The 17,873-nt window shown below is 34.4% G+C and overlaps 1 protein-coding gene across 1 annotated transcript; it reads left to right on the top strand.

The window, feature by feature from the left end:
* Nucleotides 1-795: 795 nt before the first annotated feature.
* On the top strand, nucleotides 796-16,781 carry LOC115723153 (isoleucine--tRNA ligase, cytoplasmic). The gene is made up of 27 exons (XM_030652586.2): nucleotides 796-1,478; nucleotides 2,848-2,913; nucleotides 3,197-3,340; nucleotides 4,759-4,979; nucleotides 5,087-5,252; nucleotides 6,812-6,925; nucleotides 7,522-7,619; nucleotides 7,997-8,075; nucleotides 8,686-8,844; nucleotides 9,321-9,410; nucleotides 9,554-9,687; nucleotides 10,209-10,368; nucleotides 10,532-10,615; nucleotides 10,801-11,013; nucleotides 11,574-11,699; nucleotides 12,406-12,543; nucleotides 12,865-12,968; nucleotides 13,112-13,175; nucleotides 14,269-14,357; nucleotides 14,438-14,579; nucleotides 14,909-14,972; nucleotides 15,052-15,119; nucleotides 15,371-15,493; nucleotides 15,675-15,740; nucleotides 16,064-16,175; nucleotides 16,278-16,369; nucleotides 16,494-16,781. The coding sequence occupies exons 1-27, from the start codon at nucleotides 945-947 to the stop codon at nucleotides 16,602-16,604; spliced, it is 3,561 nt and encodes a 1,186-aa protein (XP_030508446.2). The 5' UTR covers nucleotides 796-944; the 3' UTR covers nucleotides 16,605-16,781.
* Nucleotides 16,782-17,873: the final 1,092 nt, after the last annotated feature.

Raw genomic sequence — 17,873 nt, 5'->3', positions numbered from 1 at the left:
TGTAAAAGAAGGTAGACTATCGAGGCTAAATACACAATATACATGACTATAGGGTCCATTAGAAGATCTTCTCTCGTGGGATGACACATTTCTGTACAACTAGGACCACTTTTGGTGCAGGGCACGTGTCGGGCAGAAATCATGCCTGGCAGACAAAGTCGTCAGAGGAGTCGTAAGACGAAATGGGTGTACACAGAAGAGGTGCTCGCACTACCATGACCTGACATATGAGACAACATTTGATCCTGTGTCAGAAAGGCAAATACGTTAGGAGCGACCTCCGATTTTTGAATTGTGGTAGGCATCCGATATTCCTCTCGCTGCAAACATTCAGCTATCATCTTTCGATGGGCTTCTAGGTGTCCCCCTGTAAGCTAAGGGCTTTGCCCCTTCTACGTTCCAGAAGGTTAAAAAAGGCTTCCAAGTCCTGCAAAGATACTCCGCTTCGCATTAAGGCTCCGAGTTTTTCTTGGGCTTGGGCTTGGGCTTGTTCCAGGTTTGACTGGAGCTACCGTGATAAGAAGACTTAGGACACAATTAGTTGGATCATTATCTTTAGTTTCATGCCACATGTCTCTTCTCTAAAATCACGGATAACAATACGCATGTGAGATAGATGGTTTGAATATTAATTTTCATATTATAAATTATTCTGAATTTCTCAAAATTTTACTCGATGTGTCAATTAATTATAACATATTGGATTAATAAAAGAAATTGAACTAAATTATTTTTCAAGATTAAGAAATAATTAGGGGTACATGATGCACCCGAAGTTTATGTAGCAATTGAGTTATATTTTCATTTAATTTTATTACAAAAAATAACTATAAACCCTCATCGGTTCATATCTTCAATGCTTTCGTTTCTGAAGACCGCCACTCAGTGTCTCATTTCTGCAAAACCCTTAAACCAGTAGCTTCTCACTTTCTCTCTCTTCCGCCATGGAAGAGGTCTGCGAGGGCAAGGACTTCTCTTTCCCCAAGTATGAGGAGAAGATCCTCAAGCTCTGGTCCGAGATCAAGGCCTTCGAGACCCAGCTGGCTCGCACCCAAAACATGCCCGAGTACATCTTCTACGATGGTCCACCCTTCGCTACCGGTCTTCCTCACTACGGTCACATCTTGGCCGGAACCATCAAAGATATCGTCACAAGGTTCCAAGCCATGACCGGCCACCACGTCACGCGTCGCTTCGGCTGGGACTGCCATGGCCTCCCCGTCGAGAACGAGATCGATAAGAAGCTTGGGATTAAACGAAGGGACGATGTGCTCAAAATGGGGATTGGTAAGTATAATGAGGAGTGTAGGAGCATTGTCACTCGCTATGTTGAGGAGTGGGAGAAGATTGTGACTCGTACGGGGCGTTGGATTGACTTCAACAATGGCTACAAGACAATGGACTTGAATTTCATGGAGACTGTATGGTGGGTGTTTAGCCAGCTTTATCAGAAGAACCTTGTATATAAAGGTTTTAAGGTTAGCTGTATTCTATTCTCCGGTACTTTCCAAGATATGATTGGTTTGAATAAGGTCGGGTTGATGTTGGAGTTACGGGAATATGGTGTATGTATATATTCTAACTTAGTGGCGGGTAAGTGTATCTAGTTCTTAGGAAATTGTGGTTATATGAATCCAAGAGAAAAGAATTGAATTCAGGGAAAAAAATTAGAGAGAAAATAGTTGTTAATGTGAATTTGGTGGATTTAGTTTCTGAGTTCAATCCCTCAGTATGTCTTATATTATTCAAATTGTGTACAACTTCTTATAAGTCGTTTTTTTTTTCATTTTAGTAATGACTTAGGTTAAGTTTCTTCACACTGCCTTATAAGCTTTGTATATACAATTTTAACCAAGTTAAATTTGATTTATATGCGCGACTTACTCGATACTGCTGCAGGTGAGGTATAAAATATAGCATATATTCAAACCTTGTTAATTAGTTATTTGGAATTAGCGCTGTAATGCTGCATGGTTTACTGAGAAAAGTCATTGATTAGGTGATTCTGGTATTGGGAACTCTGAACTTTAATAAAAAAAATTTACAGGTTTTTATTGAGTAGGGAAAATGTCAGCTTAGTCAAATATCTACTTATTATTACATGGACCTTATCTTTGTGTCTGGTTCCTATTAAATGATTGGTAAAGAACTGAGCCAAAGTAATAGTTTAGTTATCAGTTTTCTTTGAGATCATCTCCTATATTTAGGGGTTGGGAGTAATAAGGAAGGAGTGAATTATGATAGTATCTTAAGAGGAGATGTGCTTCTTTTAGTAGTCACTAATAGTGCATTTTTATGGTTACTATTTTTCTGAAAGGGCATTTTTATGATTCTACTCATGTTTTTTGAGTGTGCCTCATCATTACTCAATTATTCATGTACTTAGGTAGGTAGGATGACATATTACTGAGTAAAGCAATTTCGGTCCACTCTGATGTTTGATGACGTAAAATACAATGAATAAATATGCCGATAACAATGTCTTCCTTATTGTCAGCGACTTCAACATAAAACCATGTCCCCCTTATGTTTGTGTTTGTTTCTTTTTTCTGTGAACATTTATATTTCGGTTTTTTAAAAAGGGACTGTACATTGGTTGCTAGACAAGAGACTGACTTTGTGGAATATAAGTCAGATCTCTGAGGTGAAAAATGCATTTTAAATAAGCTTTATTGACAGTGGTTTTTTACTTTGAAAAAGCCTGGATCTGCTCGTGACTTCAACATTGCACTTGTTTAAAGAGTTCCATTGCTCCCAGCTTTGAATTTTTCATTTCTTCCACATATGGTTTACTAGGAAATTATTTTCTTGTATATAATGTTTCTATGTTGACTATCTTGTCTATAGGTCATGCCATACAGCACTGGTTGCAAGACACCACTGTCTAATTTTGAGGCTGGTCAAGAATATAGGGTTTGTACTTTTGAACTTCTCTCTATCTTTTATATTTCACAAGTTCTGTCTAATCTTGGCCATTTTTATTGGGTAATTTTACATTGAAATTATCTATTATTGGTGGTCAATGAATTTGCATCTCGGTTGGTGAACCATATCAAGTAACTTGGTACTGGTCTTTGTTGTGCCTTGACCACCTTTTTTTTATTTTATTTTCTTAATTCTGCTGGTTTATTCTTACTGAATCTTTAATTTTGATTTCTGAAACCTGTGACTGTATCTGATTTTGGTTGTAATGCAGGATGTTCCTGATCCTGAAATAATGGTGGCTTTCCCAATTATTGGTGATCCACAAGAAGCAGTTTTTGTTGCTTGGACAACAACCCCATGGACGCTTCCTAGTAATCTTGCTCTTTGTGTTAATGCGAATTTTGTTTATGTGAAGGTTGGCTAGCCTAAGTTAATCGGTGCTAATATTTTGTGTATTTTTATTCATAAAAAATGTGTTTTATAAAAGTGCCTTGTGCTTTGTCAACTATTTTTGTATTGGTGTCTGCTGTTTTTCTTCTCTTTTTACTGCTGATTATTTTCTCCATTACTGGAACCCTTGCTATTATGTTTGTAATGATTAAATGTGCGACTAGACTAGATCATGGTGAAATATGTATGAGCAAGGTGACATGGTTCCATCAATCTCTCACACCTACAGGCAAGACATGAGGTTTTATTTGTTTTTTTCATAGTTGGAACTTTTTGAGCTTGTAAGCTTGAGATTCCAATCTAATGAGGGTTGGGTCAAGGGTCAGGCCCATGGTTTGCTTTGCTCCCATGAGGTTTGGGGTTCAGTTCTGACTTCAGGGTTAAATGAGAGTTCAAGTAAGCTTGAGACTAGTACAGAACTGAATGTGACTTGCACTTTGTTTTCGTTCCATTTGCCAGTGTGGTTTTCTAAGTCATTAAATGTTTGATACATCCATACCTTGGCAGGCCTGTAATTGTTTGAGCTTCTAGTTATTTCTTAGTCTTTTGTTTTGAGACATGCTGACTGTAATTGGGCTGATATTGGAAAGTCTCAGTTCCATCTAAAGTCAGAATTTTTTCATGGTTATAGATGTGGGGAAAGTTTTTTTTTTTTAAACGTGCATGGGGTTCTGCAAATGAACAAACCCTTTTTGCCCTATCTCCTAGCTGGTGTGGGATGTTTAAAAAGAATAATGAGACCAGCAGCCATTTATTTATCCATGGTGGTTTTTCTATAAATTTGTGGTAAAATTGCTCAAATAGTTTAGTTTTCATTGAGGTATCTGGTTTAAACTGTTGAGATTCTGATGTTTCATATCAGAGGAAGCTAGGAAATAAACTTTTGGATGATGTTTCGACTATTCTTTGGGAGGCTATGCTTGAACAGAACAAGATAATTGTTGAAGGACAGCCTAGTGATGTTGATAGTCCATGGGATTAGATTAGAATTTCGGTGCTCTTTGGCTGCATAATGAAAAGGGGTTTAAAGAAATTTTATTCTTTGATTTACTTAGAGAATGGAGTATTATATTGTAATGATGATTTGTTGTTATTTTTTGTTGTGTATAGCTATTTTTGTGATACTTATGGTTTTTCCACATGCCTGTATTTTTCTCTTCATTGTTGCTAGGGAATTTTGCTGTTTAACTTGTTTACTATCATTTATAGTGGATTATGACTATAATAGGAAAGTATTGCCTTGCATTATTTCTATATAGATTTTCACTTTATATAGGATTATGGCTATCTTTTTCTTGGTCCGTTTGCTATATTTTCAAATTAATTGTATTTTCATTTGAAAATCACCCTTGAGATTCTAATTTGAGGTGAACTAATAATCAGGTTCGCAACAAGAATTCTGGAAAAGTATATGTAGTTGCTGAATCTCGATTGTCTGCACTTCCTGGTGAGAAGCCAAAACCAAATATCATTAATGGGTCTGTTGATAATGCAAAGAAATCAAATGTTAAAGCCAAGGGAACATCAGCTGGGAAGAAGGAAAATGTTGAAGACTCTTACGAGGTTTTGGAGAAAATGAAGGGTGCTTCATTGGTGGGAATGAAGTGAGCATTCTCTCACTCATTCTATGGAGCTACTATCATTTTGTGGTGCTTTGAAATATATCTTTTAATTTTCTGTTTTTGATTGATTGTCAATATGTGATCTGCAGGTACGAACCACTATTCAATTACTTTATGGAGTTCTCTGATGTAGCATTTAGAGTTGTTGCAGACAATTATGTTACTGATGATAGTGGTACTGGCATAGTCCATTGTGCTCCTGCATTTGGTGAAGATGATTATCGAGTTTGCTTGGAAAATGAGATTATCCTTAAGGTTAGCATTTAAATGATTGTAGACAACTAAAGTTGTAAACTTATGCTCAACTTAGTGCAACAAGATGAGCTTATCTGTTTCTTAATTTTTTAGCATCAATAAAGTGCCACAAAGTCTGTTTTCTAGATCTGTTCACTTTATTGTAATCATCTCTCCCTCTCGCCCTCTCTCTTCATGTATGTACATATGTGTGTGTACATATATATGCATCTATTTCTTTTATATTTAATTGTACTAATGTGTGCCTATTTCTGCTTGTACCTACTTGGCAGACTTTTGTGGTTTTTTGTTTATGTGTCCTTTTTCTTTTTGAAGGCTCATATTCCCACTAAGCTTCTAGATTTTACTTGGATTTTAGTGCTTGGCAAGATTAGTCACTACGATGAATAAAACAACACTGATTATAATCTTGCCAAGCACTAAAATAGATCAGCGTCTTTTGTGGTAGAATGTAATGTTGGATTTCTGGATTTCATTAGTGTAAGTGTTTAATGACATTTCATTGATTTTGATTATGTTGATTTGTAATGCCATTCAAATCTAATTATTTTTTTCCTTCCACAATTGGGTTTAAAGAGTCCAACAACTACTCATTTCTTTATATGTTTGCAACATTGGTGTCCTTGAGAAAGAGGTCATAGACTGGCCTCTCCTGTTATGCACTGAATTCCCTCACTTGTGACAGAGAAAACCATGGTTACAAAAGTTTTAGTGATAATCACACTGAAACCTACAACAACCAAAACTGAGCACACAAAAATCGGACCTATAGTAAAGTTTTCCAATCTCTGCATAAATCTAAGAAAGAAAGTTCCTCAAAATGTTTAGTCTTAAAAACCCATGCACTGTCCAAAATTTTATTTTCTCCCATATGTCATCTACTAGGCTCTCCTTTCCTTCAAAAAATCTATTATTTGTTTCCATCCAAGCTGACCAAACAGTAGTCATCACCGCTGTCCTCCATAATCTTACTTTATGTTTGCTACTGACTGGCTTACTCACTATCATATGAGGAAAGGCACAAGGTAGGACCCACGATACATCAAATTCCTCAAAAATATTTAACCACAATCTATAAGAGTCTACAAGTCCTAAACAGATGTTCAACATTCTCCCCACTAGCACTTCACAACAAACACACCAGCCAGGTGAAATAGCAAGATAAGGACGCTTTGCTTGCATTTTATCATAGACATTCACTTTTGTGTGCCCTTTTTGTTTCTTCTAATTTAATTTTGTCAGAATTTCAAAATTTTCTACTTCAGTTTTAGCATAAGTGCCTCTTCTAGCCTTTTAATTCTCAAGCCCCATTTAAGAGTGATTGCTAGCTTTTTCCAATTAGCTTCTTGTATTTGTGCTTTTGAGAACATTCCTTTTGATTCTTTATTCCAACATTTAGTACGGAAATTGAAGATTCTTGTGTAATTAATTTTATGGTCATTTAGGGAGTTCTATGCCATCAATTGTTTCTATATTTGATTAATGTATTTGTAATTATTCATTTTCATTTGCAACTAGCCATTGTTTATGATGTTTGTCTATGTCTTGTGGGCTTGCAGGGAGAGACCTTGATTGTAGCAGTTGATGATGACGGCTGCTTTACTTCAAGAATTACAGATTTCAGTGGGTGCTATGTCAAGGATGCAGATAAGGATATAATTGAAGCAGTCAAGGTATTACTGTATGGAAAACATAATTGGAGAGTTTGCATAGTAGTTGTTGCTAAGGTTTGGTAGTATCCCTAGGATGTCCACAGTTATGTTCTACGTGGAATGTCTTAAAAGCTATCTCACATAAATTTGTTAGGTGTTTATGTGCATTAGTTTTAATTTGTTGCGAAAGTCAGTAAGTAGTGTAGTCTGAAAGAATGCACTTACGTCACCAAGAAGTTCTTTTGGCGAAAAGTTTAGTAAGTACTCTGAAATGGTGTTCTTAAGTCACCAAGTAAATTTTTGGCATTAAAAATTACATTTTACACCAATTTGGTGTGACGAAAGTCAGTAAGTAGTCAGTACCCTCCATATAATCTAACAGACTACTTGCACACTTTTGTTGCACCACATTGGTATAATATGAGACTTTTACCACAAAGAAAACTACTAAATGACATAAGCGCAACATTTTAGACTACTTGATTCGCCACCAAAAGAACTGCGCAGTGACTTAAATGCGACCTTTCAGATTACTTAATGAATTTTGTCACAAATTTCCTTTTTAATGATTATTATCAATAATAATAAACTAAATGGTTAGTTGTTTTATCTTTCAGGCAAAAGGAAGGCTCATCAAGTCTGGAACATTCACACATTCATATCCATTTTGTTGGAGGTCTAAAACTCCTCTAATCTATAGAGCTGTTCCAAGCTGGTAAGTAAATTTTTCAGTTTTTTTTTTTTGTGAAATTTTTGCGCATAATTTAGCTTATAGTGGCCGACATAACATGTAGAAGAAACAAACTAAAGTTGAGATAATATTTAGGAACATGACTGGGCTTTCAATTAGTTTGTCAAAGTTTGATTACTAATGACATGGATATTCATGATTTTGATGAATACATTATGGTATGGCTTCAAGTTAGTTTCATGTATATGAATGGTGTTCTATATATAAGTATATTTTAGTTATTGCGTTTTAAAGCTTTATCTACTTGATTTGATTCACAATGTAAACGTTGTATTTTGTTTTCACTGGTCCCTTCTTATAGATTATCTGCTGCCTAATTGAGTTCTAATGCATCTTTCTAGGTTTATTCGTGTGGAATTGTTGAAAGAGAAATTGTTAGAAAACAACAAGGAGACTTACTGGGTTCCTGATTTTGTAAAGGTAGAACACTTTATCAAGGTGTTTATTGATATTTTTACCCTGTTAATCTTGTTTATTTTGTCACCACTTTAATGGGATTACCTGTGAAGTATGCTTAGGCTTTGATAAATGCTCCCAAATATGAATAATTTTTTAGCTTCTCCTTCTCATGGAAGAAACCTGCATTTGGAAATTTTGTTGTGTTGAACTTCTAATTCCTTCATCATTAAGTTTGGCTAGAATTTCGGCTTGAAATTACAAAGGTGTTTGTTGGTGTTAGAATGATGAGCTAATTCTATTAAGCATATCTGTTTGGTGGTACTAGAATGATAAATGCTATTACAAATTATAGTCTCAAGAGTGGGTAGAGTAAATTGGATATACTTGTATGCATTGTTAAGGCTCAAGTTTTTCAGGTTCTTCATTTACACTGTTCTAGTGCATGTCATAAGTCTTTCCAATTAGTTTCAATACACTATTTATACTGTTCTTCATTTTCTTATTTTTCATTTCAACTTTTGTTTAAGAAGTTTTAACAGTGCTGAGCTAATAAGTTTTTTCAATTTCAAGAATTCTTAAGTAGGCAAATATCTTGAAGGCTAATATTTGTGGGGGTTACTTTTTCATGCAGGAAAAACGCTTTCACAATTGGCTAGAAAATGCTAGAGACTGGGCTGTCAGTCGAAGTAGATTTTGGGGCACTCCTCTCCCAGTGTGGATCAGTGATGATGGTGTAGAAATCATTGTGATGGACTCAATCAAGACACTTGAAGAGCTTTCTGGTGTTAAGGTTTGAGCCTCTCTTTCTCTTGCACAATTATATGAACATATATATTTACTTTTATGTTTTTGATATTGGGGGAGGGAGGATTTGAACTTGGGACCTCCTCTTTGTGAGGAGAAGTATGGAACTGTTAGGCTATGCCTATGACCACGAAGATATATTTTTACTTATTTTTTGATTTCAACTTTATTAAATGTAAAAATTAGACAAGCATATGCTCATGTCCATTATTTATACAAATGTTTGCAAGTGTATAATATATGTATGTATTTATGCTCATGTCCATATGCATTTGTTTCCTGTGCTACATTTTTGTCATTCATCTTACTGTCTTCTAGGGTGGAGAAAAAAGGGTTTTCTCTACATGTTACTATTATTTGATATTTTTCTGGAAATTTGTTGTCTTTCTAATTCTGTTGGCAAATTTTCAAATTGAATCTTTGCTATAGTACGTTCTTATTATGCCTTTTTGATATTTTCAGGTTACTGACCTGCACCGACACAAGATTGATCATATTACAATCCCATCCAAACGTGGTCCTGAATTTGGTGTTCTTCGACGTATAGATGATGTAAGATTGTAGAATCATTCTTTTGGGGTTGTAGTTATGAGATTGTTGGATCTGGTTTGCAAATCTCTCACATTTGTCTTAGTAAAGCAATCCACACATCATGTAATTTTTAAATGTTTGTCTGCTTTTTTTTTTCTTCCCAGGTGTTTGATTGCTGGTTTGAGAGTGGGTCCATGCCTTATGCTTATATCCACTATCCATTTGAGAATGTTGAACTCTTTGAGAAAAACTTTCCAGGGCATTTTGTAGCTGAAGGCCTAGATCAGACTCGTGGATGGTTGGTTTTCATTCGTGTTGATGTTATAGTACTTTACTGTTGAAAGAGTTCTTATGATAATCCTTCCAATGTAAATGCTGTGGAATCTATGTATTCTTTTCTTTTTGCGTTTTTATTTCTAGTTTATTATTAGTATTCCAATGCCACCCTTCGCTTGTACAAATTGTGATACAATTACAACGCTGCCTTCTGATTTTTCTTTTTTTTTTTTTAAAAAAAACCCCTACACTAGTTAATTTGACTGGAACTTTTAGTTAACAAGGGGCTATTCCTGTTTTGCAATAAATTGTTTATATTAAGAGAACAGGATTGGAGGATAGTGAAAGATACCATCGATAATAAACATTTAAAGTATATCAATGTCATTGATTTTATAGACTCAACCAGGGGTGCCTGTGTCAGTCTATTTTTTGTTCAGGGATGTCAAGACCCTTCTCTTTTTCCTGATGGAAATAATACGTAGTACTTTTTTATTTCTTAAAAGAACATGCATGTTCAATTTTTCTACCTTTACTTTACAGGTTCTACACTCTCATGGTGTTGTCTACTGCATTATTTGGCAAGCCTGCTTTTAGGAATCTCATTTGCAATGGTCTAGTTTTGGCTGAGGATGGAAAAAAGATGAGTAAAAGTTTAAAGAACTATCCATCCCCAGTAGATGTTATCGATGATTATGGGGCTGTAAGTCCATTTAAGTATATTAATTATTACAAGTTCTTTATTAAAATGTATGTTTATGTTTTATGTATTCATTTAACTCTTCTACTTTATGCACTTCACTAAATTTTAATTTTGAATGGCTTATTATGACAAAATGGTCTTTATCCTGCTGGTTCATTTGCAGGATGCATTACGTTTATACCTTATAAACTCGCCAGTTGTACGTGCAGAGCCGTTGCGTTTCAAGAAGGAAGGAGTTTATGGCGTTGTGAGTGTTTTCTCTTTTCATTTCCATTTAGATGCTCCCCTTAGCTTGTGTCTTATATTTTATTGTGTTCAAAATTGTTGTAGCCATCCTTCTTTAAATTTAGTTATCCACAGGTACTTTCCATTCAGCGAAAAAAAAGAAATTCACAAGGATTTTCTTCTCATATCTTGTTATCCTCTTTCCAGGTTAAGGATGTGTTCCTTCCTTGGTACAATGCATATAGGTTCCTTGTTCAAAATGCTAAAAGGCTTGAGGTCGAGGGGTCTACATTATTTGTACCCGTTGCTCAGGCTACACTTGAAAAATCATCTAATGTTCTTGACCAATGGATTAACTCAGCTACTCAGAGTCTAGTACATTTTGTTCGACAAGAGATGGATGCCTATCGACTTTACACGGTTAGTTCTCTATTGTTTGAGTGGATACTAATTCCTTTTTACTAGTAATTTTGTGCAGTCCCTTGCTGTTGTTTGTTACCACCGCTTTCCTCCACCATACTTTGGGAGGATGTCACTTATGGACACGTGACCTTTGTCTCTTTTTCTAAAAAAAAAAAAAGTAATTTTTCCAAGTCAGGAACAATTTGTTTGCTTGATTTGTCAAGTGTCACACACTTAAAAGTAAACAGAGGATGCTACGACTGCTAAATTGCTAAATCATCACTTTGAATCCATTTTCCTATGTATCCCAAGGAGGAATTTTATTCCTCCTTTTTAAGGTTTATATTATTAGATGGTTGCTGCACACTGATTTTGACATATTTTGCTGAGAAAATACAGAAGAAGCAATAATTTTGTTCATAATTTGGGTCATATTTTTGCTGAGACCAATACATTTCCCTACTTTTTTCCAAGTTTCCAATATTAGCTGATATTGAAAGTTAATTATTAATTACCTTGTTTGACCCTTTCTATAAAAAGATTAAAATTAGTTTGACAAGTGACTAGTACTATTTCAGGTGGTTCCATATCTTTTGAAGTTTCTGGACAACCTTACAAATATTTATGTGAGATTCAATCGCAAGAGACTGAAAGGCCGTACTGGAGAAGAAGATTGTAGGACTGCACTCTCTACACTTTACAATGTATGACATCAAAATTGGGAAACAGATTTTTATCATTATTTCTGCCCTATTATTATTATAATAATCAAAAAGTTTCTTTATTACTTTGAGCATGGTTGTTATATGTTGGGTCATAAATTTTGCACTATTTTGCTACTGTGTACATTTGGGTTTTGTTTTTGCACCTCTCAATACATTATTTTATTCTCTGCATGCATCATGCTTTGGTTTTGTTTTAGGTGTTACTTTTTAGAGATGCAGTGTTCATGCTTGCTCTTTCGTATCTCAATCAGTATATCATTTGTGATAATGGAAATGATTTTCTGCTGCAAGACCTTATGTTTTCTTAGTGCCTTGGTGACTCAAGAGCAAAACGTTATAGTTTACTAAGAGAGGGTAATATCAAATGTTCAAGTTTGGGGATTGCTCCTTTTTGTTGGTGTTTGGTCCCTTGTAGTAACCTTCCTAACAACTTTATGAGTTTCCTGCCTGCTGCTTCTTAAATGTTGTAGGGTTGAACTGAGATCTAGTTTTAAAGGAGTTCTCAAAGAGTGAAATAGGGCATTTTTTTCTTCAATGTTAATAAGCAAGAAAAATAGAAGGCTAAAACTTTATAGCTGTGCCTGTTTATTTTTGCTACTAGTTATGTAATTCATCGTATTGAAGTGGCATCTTTGTATGGGATTTAGATTATAACATTTTGTATGTTCTTTTTATATGCTTTCAGGTCCTTTTAGTGTCATGTAAAGTGATGGCTCCATTTACACCATTCTTCACTGAGGTTCTTTATCAAAATATGCAAAAGGTTTCTAATGATACGGAGGAAAGCATTCATCATTGTAGTTTTCCTCAAGCAGAAGGAAAGGTATTGAGCTAATGTTATTAACGCAAAAATATTTCAAACAAACATTAATGTGCTCTTATTGTTATCTATTAATCTTTTGGTTAACTTGATTTAATTACCGATTTATAATATTGAAAACCTTTTCTGCATTCCTTGGAGCAATTATTCCCAAATGTTGGAGCTATATGCTACATTCTAAATCAATGACAAGATTTAGATACTAGACAGCTCAGTATTTTATATTTATTATAGTTAATGAGAACAAACTTTTGGTGGCTTCTAATTTTTCATTTTACTTTGATTCTCTTCCATCATTATTTGAAAATTTTTATGTCATTGTAGAGGGATGAACGAATTGAACAAAGTGTGGCAAGGATGATGACTATTATTGATCTGGCTCGTAACATTCGTGAGCGTCATAACAAACCCCTTAAAACACCACTGAGGTGCAGCTTTGTTGCCTTGTCTTTTCATTTATGTGTCTCAACTCTTTGCACGCCTTACATTCTTCTCGTTTCATATAATCTTTTTACTTTAATATTTATTCTGATATCTTACCAAGAAAATGTTATTTATTGAATAACTCCAGGGAGATGGTTATAGTACATCCAGATGCAGACTTTCTTGATGATATTGCTGGAAAGCTTCAAGAGGTAGGTCAATAATGGTTCAAGGCCAATCAAGCTTTATGTATCTTTTTATATCTCACTCTCAGCATCCATAAAATCCATAGGCTCAGTTTTATTTTCTTTTCTCTTCTTTTCATTAAATATCTTTCCTCTCTTTCCATATTTGTCTTTCCTCTTTTCTTTTGTTCTTTTGTCACTATTGGTCATTCTTATCTTATTTGAATTAATGTTTTGTCCAAGTATTAATCTTTTTTTTCTGTAACAATCTACAGCGATAATAATCAATATAAAAATCAACAAAATCTGCAACAATTGATTTGTTTGTTTAGAGTATTACTCATTTTATTTTTATAATTTCATTATCAAAATTGAATTTTAATTAAATCAATATATAGTTTGTAACCACGGTTTTATGTATGTTTCGAGGACAGATGATAAAACATAGTTTGTAATCACGATTTTCCTCCGCCATAAGTGAGGCTCCCAAATGAAGTTTGGGAGGAATTCAGTTTAAGACAAGTGGCCTGTGTCTTTTTTTTTTCTTCTTTTTTTATATATAAAAAAACAATCTAAAAAGGTAATTATGAAATAATCTTTTTATGAAAAGTAACAACTAACAAAAAGAGACAAATTTACTTTCTTTTAATAATAAATCATATAACAAATGAAAACTCATTTTTTTGATATTTTTTAATAAACGGGTAGGTGCCCAAGGCACGTATCCGATCACAAGTGTGTGTATATATGTATATTATGTATTTGTGCCCAAGGCACCTACCCGATCACTAGTGTGTATTTAAATATATGTAATTATGTATTTGTGCCACCGGATTTCCTTAGTCTAAGCAAAAGTTTTTCTTTACATAATGATGTTAATAGATTGGCGGAATGCTGTGTTTCTTGTTTTTTGTGCTTTTGCTTTAGTGGAAGTTTCTCCCCTCGACTGTGAAATTTTAGAACAGTTTCAAGGGGAAGAATTGATAAATTCCCATGAGTTTTGTATCCTTCAAAGTTATTGGTTTCTACTTTCTGATTTAACTGAACTTTTTTTGTTTTTGTTTTTGAAGTTTAGGCACATCATTGTTTCAATAATGGCTTAAATTTTGTTTGTTTTCAGTATGTGCTAGAAGAACTCAATGTGCGTTCCCTTGTCCCATGTAATGACACTTTGAAGTATGCTTCCTTGCGAGCTGAACCTGATTTTAGGTAAGTAAACTATTTCTTCAAGGAGGACTATATTTTATACGCGATGCTTATGTTAAATTGTACTGGTTATTTGTTCCTAGTGTTTTAGGAAAGCGGCTTGGAAAATCCATGGGAACCGTTGCCAAGGAAATCAAAGCAATGTCACAGGAGAATATTTTAGTTTTCGAGAAGGATGGGGAAGTTACTGTTGCTGGACACTCTCTAAAACTTTCGGATATTAAGGTCCTAATTTTCTGTTGCTAATAAACATTAGGTCTTTCCAAGTTTTGTTTCCCCTTGTGGATATTTGGTAGTCTTGCTAGCTTCTTGCACTGTTGCACATCTATTTTGTCGGGCTAGTAAGTTTAAGTACATGTTCTTTTACATTCTTGTTTTTCTTTCATACATTTAAATCGGGAAATGGTGATAAATCATCTTTGTTGACGGTACTTAGGATGTAAGAGTGGTGGTTGTCTTTTCACCTCAAAGTTGGAAAACAATTTTAGCCAAAATAGATATCAATGCATTCATGAAGGCTCGTGAAGGAGTATTAAATGATGTATATTTTGCAGGTTGTTAGGGATTTTAGACGTCCAGATGGTAAAACAGAAGAAGAGGTTGATGCAGCAGGGGATGGTATGGGTTTTGCTATTTGTCATTGAATGTTCTCTACCTGTATCTGTACCTTATGGTTTTATTTTGTTCCTTGTTCCAGGGGATGTGTTGGTAATTTTGGATTTGTGCCCAGATCAATCATTGTTTGAGGCTGGTGTTGCTCGTGAGGTAGTAATTGAAACATATTATATGTGACTTACATGTACACAGCAAAAAGAATAAAAAAAATTATATGCGATTTACATGTCCATATTGTATCCTTGTATAGTTCTTCATTTTTCTCCTTCTTGGGGAAGTGGTTTCTTTGTCTACTTGATTTATAGTTGACTAAGTTAACTGATTTCTTGTAAACTTTTACGGTTAGAAATGTTCATTTTCTGATTGATTGGTGCTTTTCCTTTGTTCTCTGTTCAATCTAGATTGTTAATAGAATTCAGAAGTTACGTAAAAAAGTTGCACTTGAACCTACTGACATTGTGGAGGTCTACTTTGAATCGTTGGATCAAGATAAATCAATCTCTGAACGAGTTTTGCACTCACAGGTAGTAGTTTATTTCCTTTTTATCCATGGGTATGCCCTCATTTCTGCTTGTTCATGATATTTGTAGAATAATGAGCACATCGTTGTGGTTTTTTCCATTTGTACATGTAGATATCATTTACACCAGTATAACTTAATAAATATATTGCCCTAGTATTTAACTATGTATTTTTTACTTGCAGGAACTTTACATAAGGGATGCAATTGGTTCTCCTTTGCTTCTCTCCAATTTGATGCCACCGCATGCTGTAAGTTGTAGTCAAGGGGATGCTCAAATTGGTTCTACTAAACTAGAGTTTTTTCAGGACTTTTTTTTCTTCAACCATATTGCATTTAAAGAAAACTCTAGTGATACAGTAGATTATTAAACTACCATTTTAAAGCCAATTTGTAAGACAAGCATTTTTTGGGGAGTATAATGGTGCAGGCGAATATCAGTGATTTCAAATTACGAAAAAAAAAAGAAAAAAGAATATAGGCACTTTAGGTCTTATTAATAAATTTTGCATGCATGTTACCAATGTTATGCACTCCTGGATTTCCTTGATAATTATTTATGGATTAAATATAGGTTGTTATTGGCGAGGAACGTTTCCATGGGATTTCCGGTATGTCATTTGCAATTAGTTTGTCACGACCTGCACTAGCCTTCAACCCTGATTTCATTCTCCAATTATGTTCTGGTTAGTTCGATCTTTATCTCTGTATTTGTGTCGCCGTAGAGTCATGCTCGTATTCTACTACTTGCTGAGTTTTCTTCTGGAATGTTCTTTCATTACTTTCAGGAAATACAAAATCCGCAGACTTTCTCAAGACTTATTTGTTGTCAAGGGATCATTCGAATTTGAAGTCTGAGTTTCAGCGCGGAAATGGCAAGGTTGGTTTTTCGGCTCTTCTTTTTTCCTCTTCCAGTAGCAGCAGCTTGGTTGTGTCTGTTGGTACTATGTAGTGTTTTTGTTTTTTCCTCTGTTTTTCTAAACGTTTGGGATCATCTTATGCAGATAACTGTTGGCTGTGTTGAGAATGTTCCTGCGGTGGATGTCTTATTGGGGGAACATGTATTTTTGACTGTCGGGGACTTCTGCTCTACCTCAAAATCTGGGAAATATTGATTTGTTGTCTCACTTTCATTAATATTTTTTTCTTTATAGCGAAAGGGTGGGTTTTGTTTTTCATTTGATTTTTAATTATCATTGAAATTTCATATTTTGTATAAACTAGGATCAGTAATTATTATCAAATTGGGGAATTATAGATTGAAGCATAATGAAATTTTGGAATTTGTTTCATTCATGCCTTTATTTAATATGACTTGATATATAGGTAGTGCCCAAGTTATTCCGAATCCATCCTGTGCCTCATTTTTTGTCTAAATCATTTTTTACACCTTGTATTTTGTGGAAAAACAAAAGTAGAATAAAGTTAATTTCGGGGAAAAAATAGTTGATCTTTATATTTTTAATAGTTGATCTTTATATTTTTGGCCAATAAGCCATTGGTGACAAAACTTACAAAATAGATCAAAATGGACTAGAACATAACAAATGCCTCGAGTTTTTTTTTTTAAATAATGAATTTATTAATTAATTGAAAATAGATTTTAAAAGAATAAAGTGTTAGAGCATGTTTGGTATTATTTTCTGTTTTTTGTTTTCAAAAAATTATTTATAAAATGAGAACAAAAAATAGTTTTTGAAGTTTTTGAAACACAAGTTATGTTTGGTTAGTGTTTTTTAAAAACAACATTGACCAAAAGTGAATTGGTTTTTGCAACTATGTTTTCTGAAAACTGTTTTCCAAAAACAAGGCCAAACAAGCCAAATTGTTTTCAAAAAATAATTTTCTATTTTTAAAAACAAAAAATAGTTTTTTAGTTATGATGCCAAACATGCACTCAGTCTCTTCCTAGATTTTAAAAGAATAATTGAGTTTGGGTTCTCTTGCTGGGGATGCTGCTGACTCGGTGGTAAGGTTTTTCCTAGTCAAGTAGAGGATGCATCCCGTGGGTTCTTTGTGGTTAGTTTTGATGGCTTCGTGGTGCTCGATGGTTGGGAGTTGTCGGATTAGGGGTGGTGGGGATGTTTCAGGCAGGAGTGGGCTATGGTGGCCTCTTGTGCTTGGGGAGGGGGCAGTTGGTTGCTCTGATGGGGATAGCTTTGGCTGGCTTGATGTGCGGTGGTGGCTATGGCTGATGCTCCATTTGCTCTGTTTTTCAGTTTTTTCTTTTGAATAATGCATCCATTATTATGGGTTTAGTTTATCGATTTTTTTTAGGGTTCACATGTAAAATGACTAAATTTGAAAATTAAGTTAGTAAATGTCTTTTTTTTAAAAAAAATAAGAAAATGGTCAAATATAATAAACTAGGCAATATAGTCCCT

The sequence above is a fragment of the Cannabis sativa genome, chromosome 9 (genome assembly GCF_029168945.1).
Source record: "Cannabis sativa cultivar Pink pepper isolate KNU-18-1 chromosome 9, ASM2916894v1, whole genome shotgun sequence".
Classification (NCBI taxonomy): domain Eukaryota; kingdom Viridiplantae; phylum Streptophyta; class Magnoliopsida; order Rosales; family Cannabaceae; genus Cannabis; species Cannabis sativa.
Note: the sequence above shows the minus strand (reverse complement) of the source record. Positions and strands in the feature narration are given on the sequence as shown.

Excerpts from the sequence above, each read along its gene's own strand:
- LOC115723153 (XM_030652586.2), top strand. The coding sequence starts at position 945 with ATGGAAGAGGTCTGCGAGGGCAAGGACTTCTCTTTCCCCAAGTATGAG. Across the intron at positions 10,369-10,531 it reads TTATCGATGATTATGGGGCT|GATGCATTACGTTTATACCT; the intron begins GTAAGTCCATTT and ends GTTCATTTGCAG. Across the intron at positions 11,700-12,405 it reads CACTCTCTACACTTTACAAT|GTCCTTTTAGTGTCATGTAA; the intron begins GTATGACATCAA and ends ATATGCTTTCAG.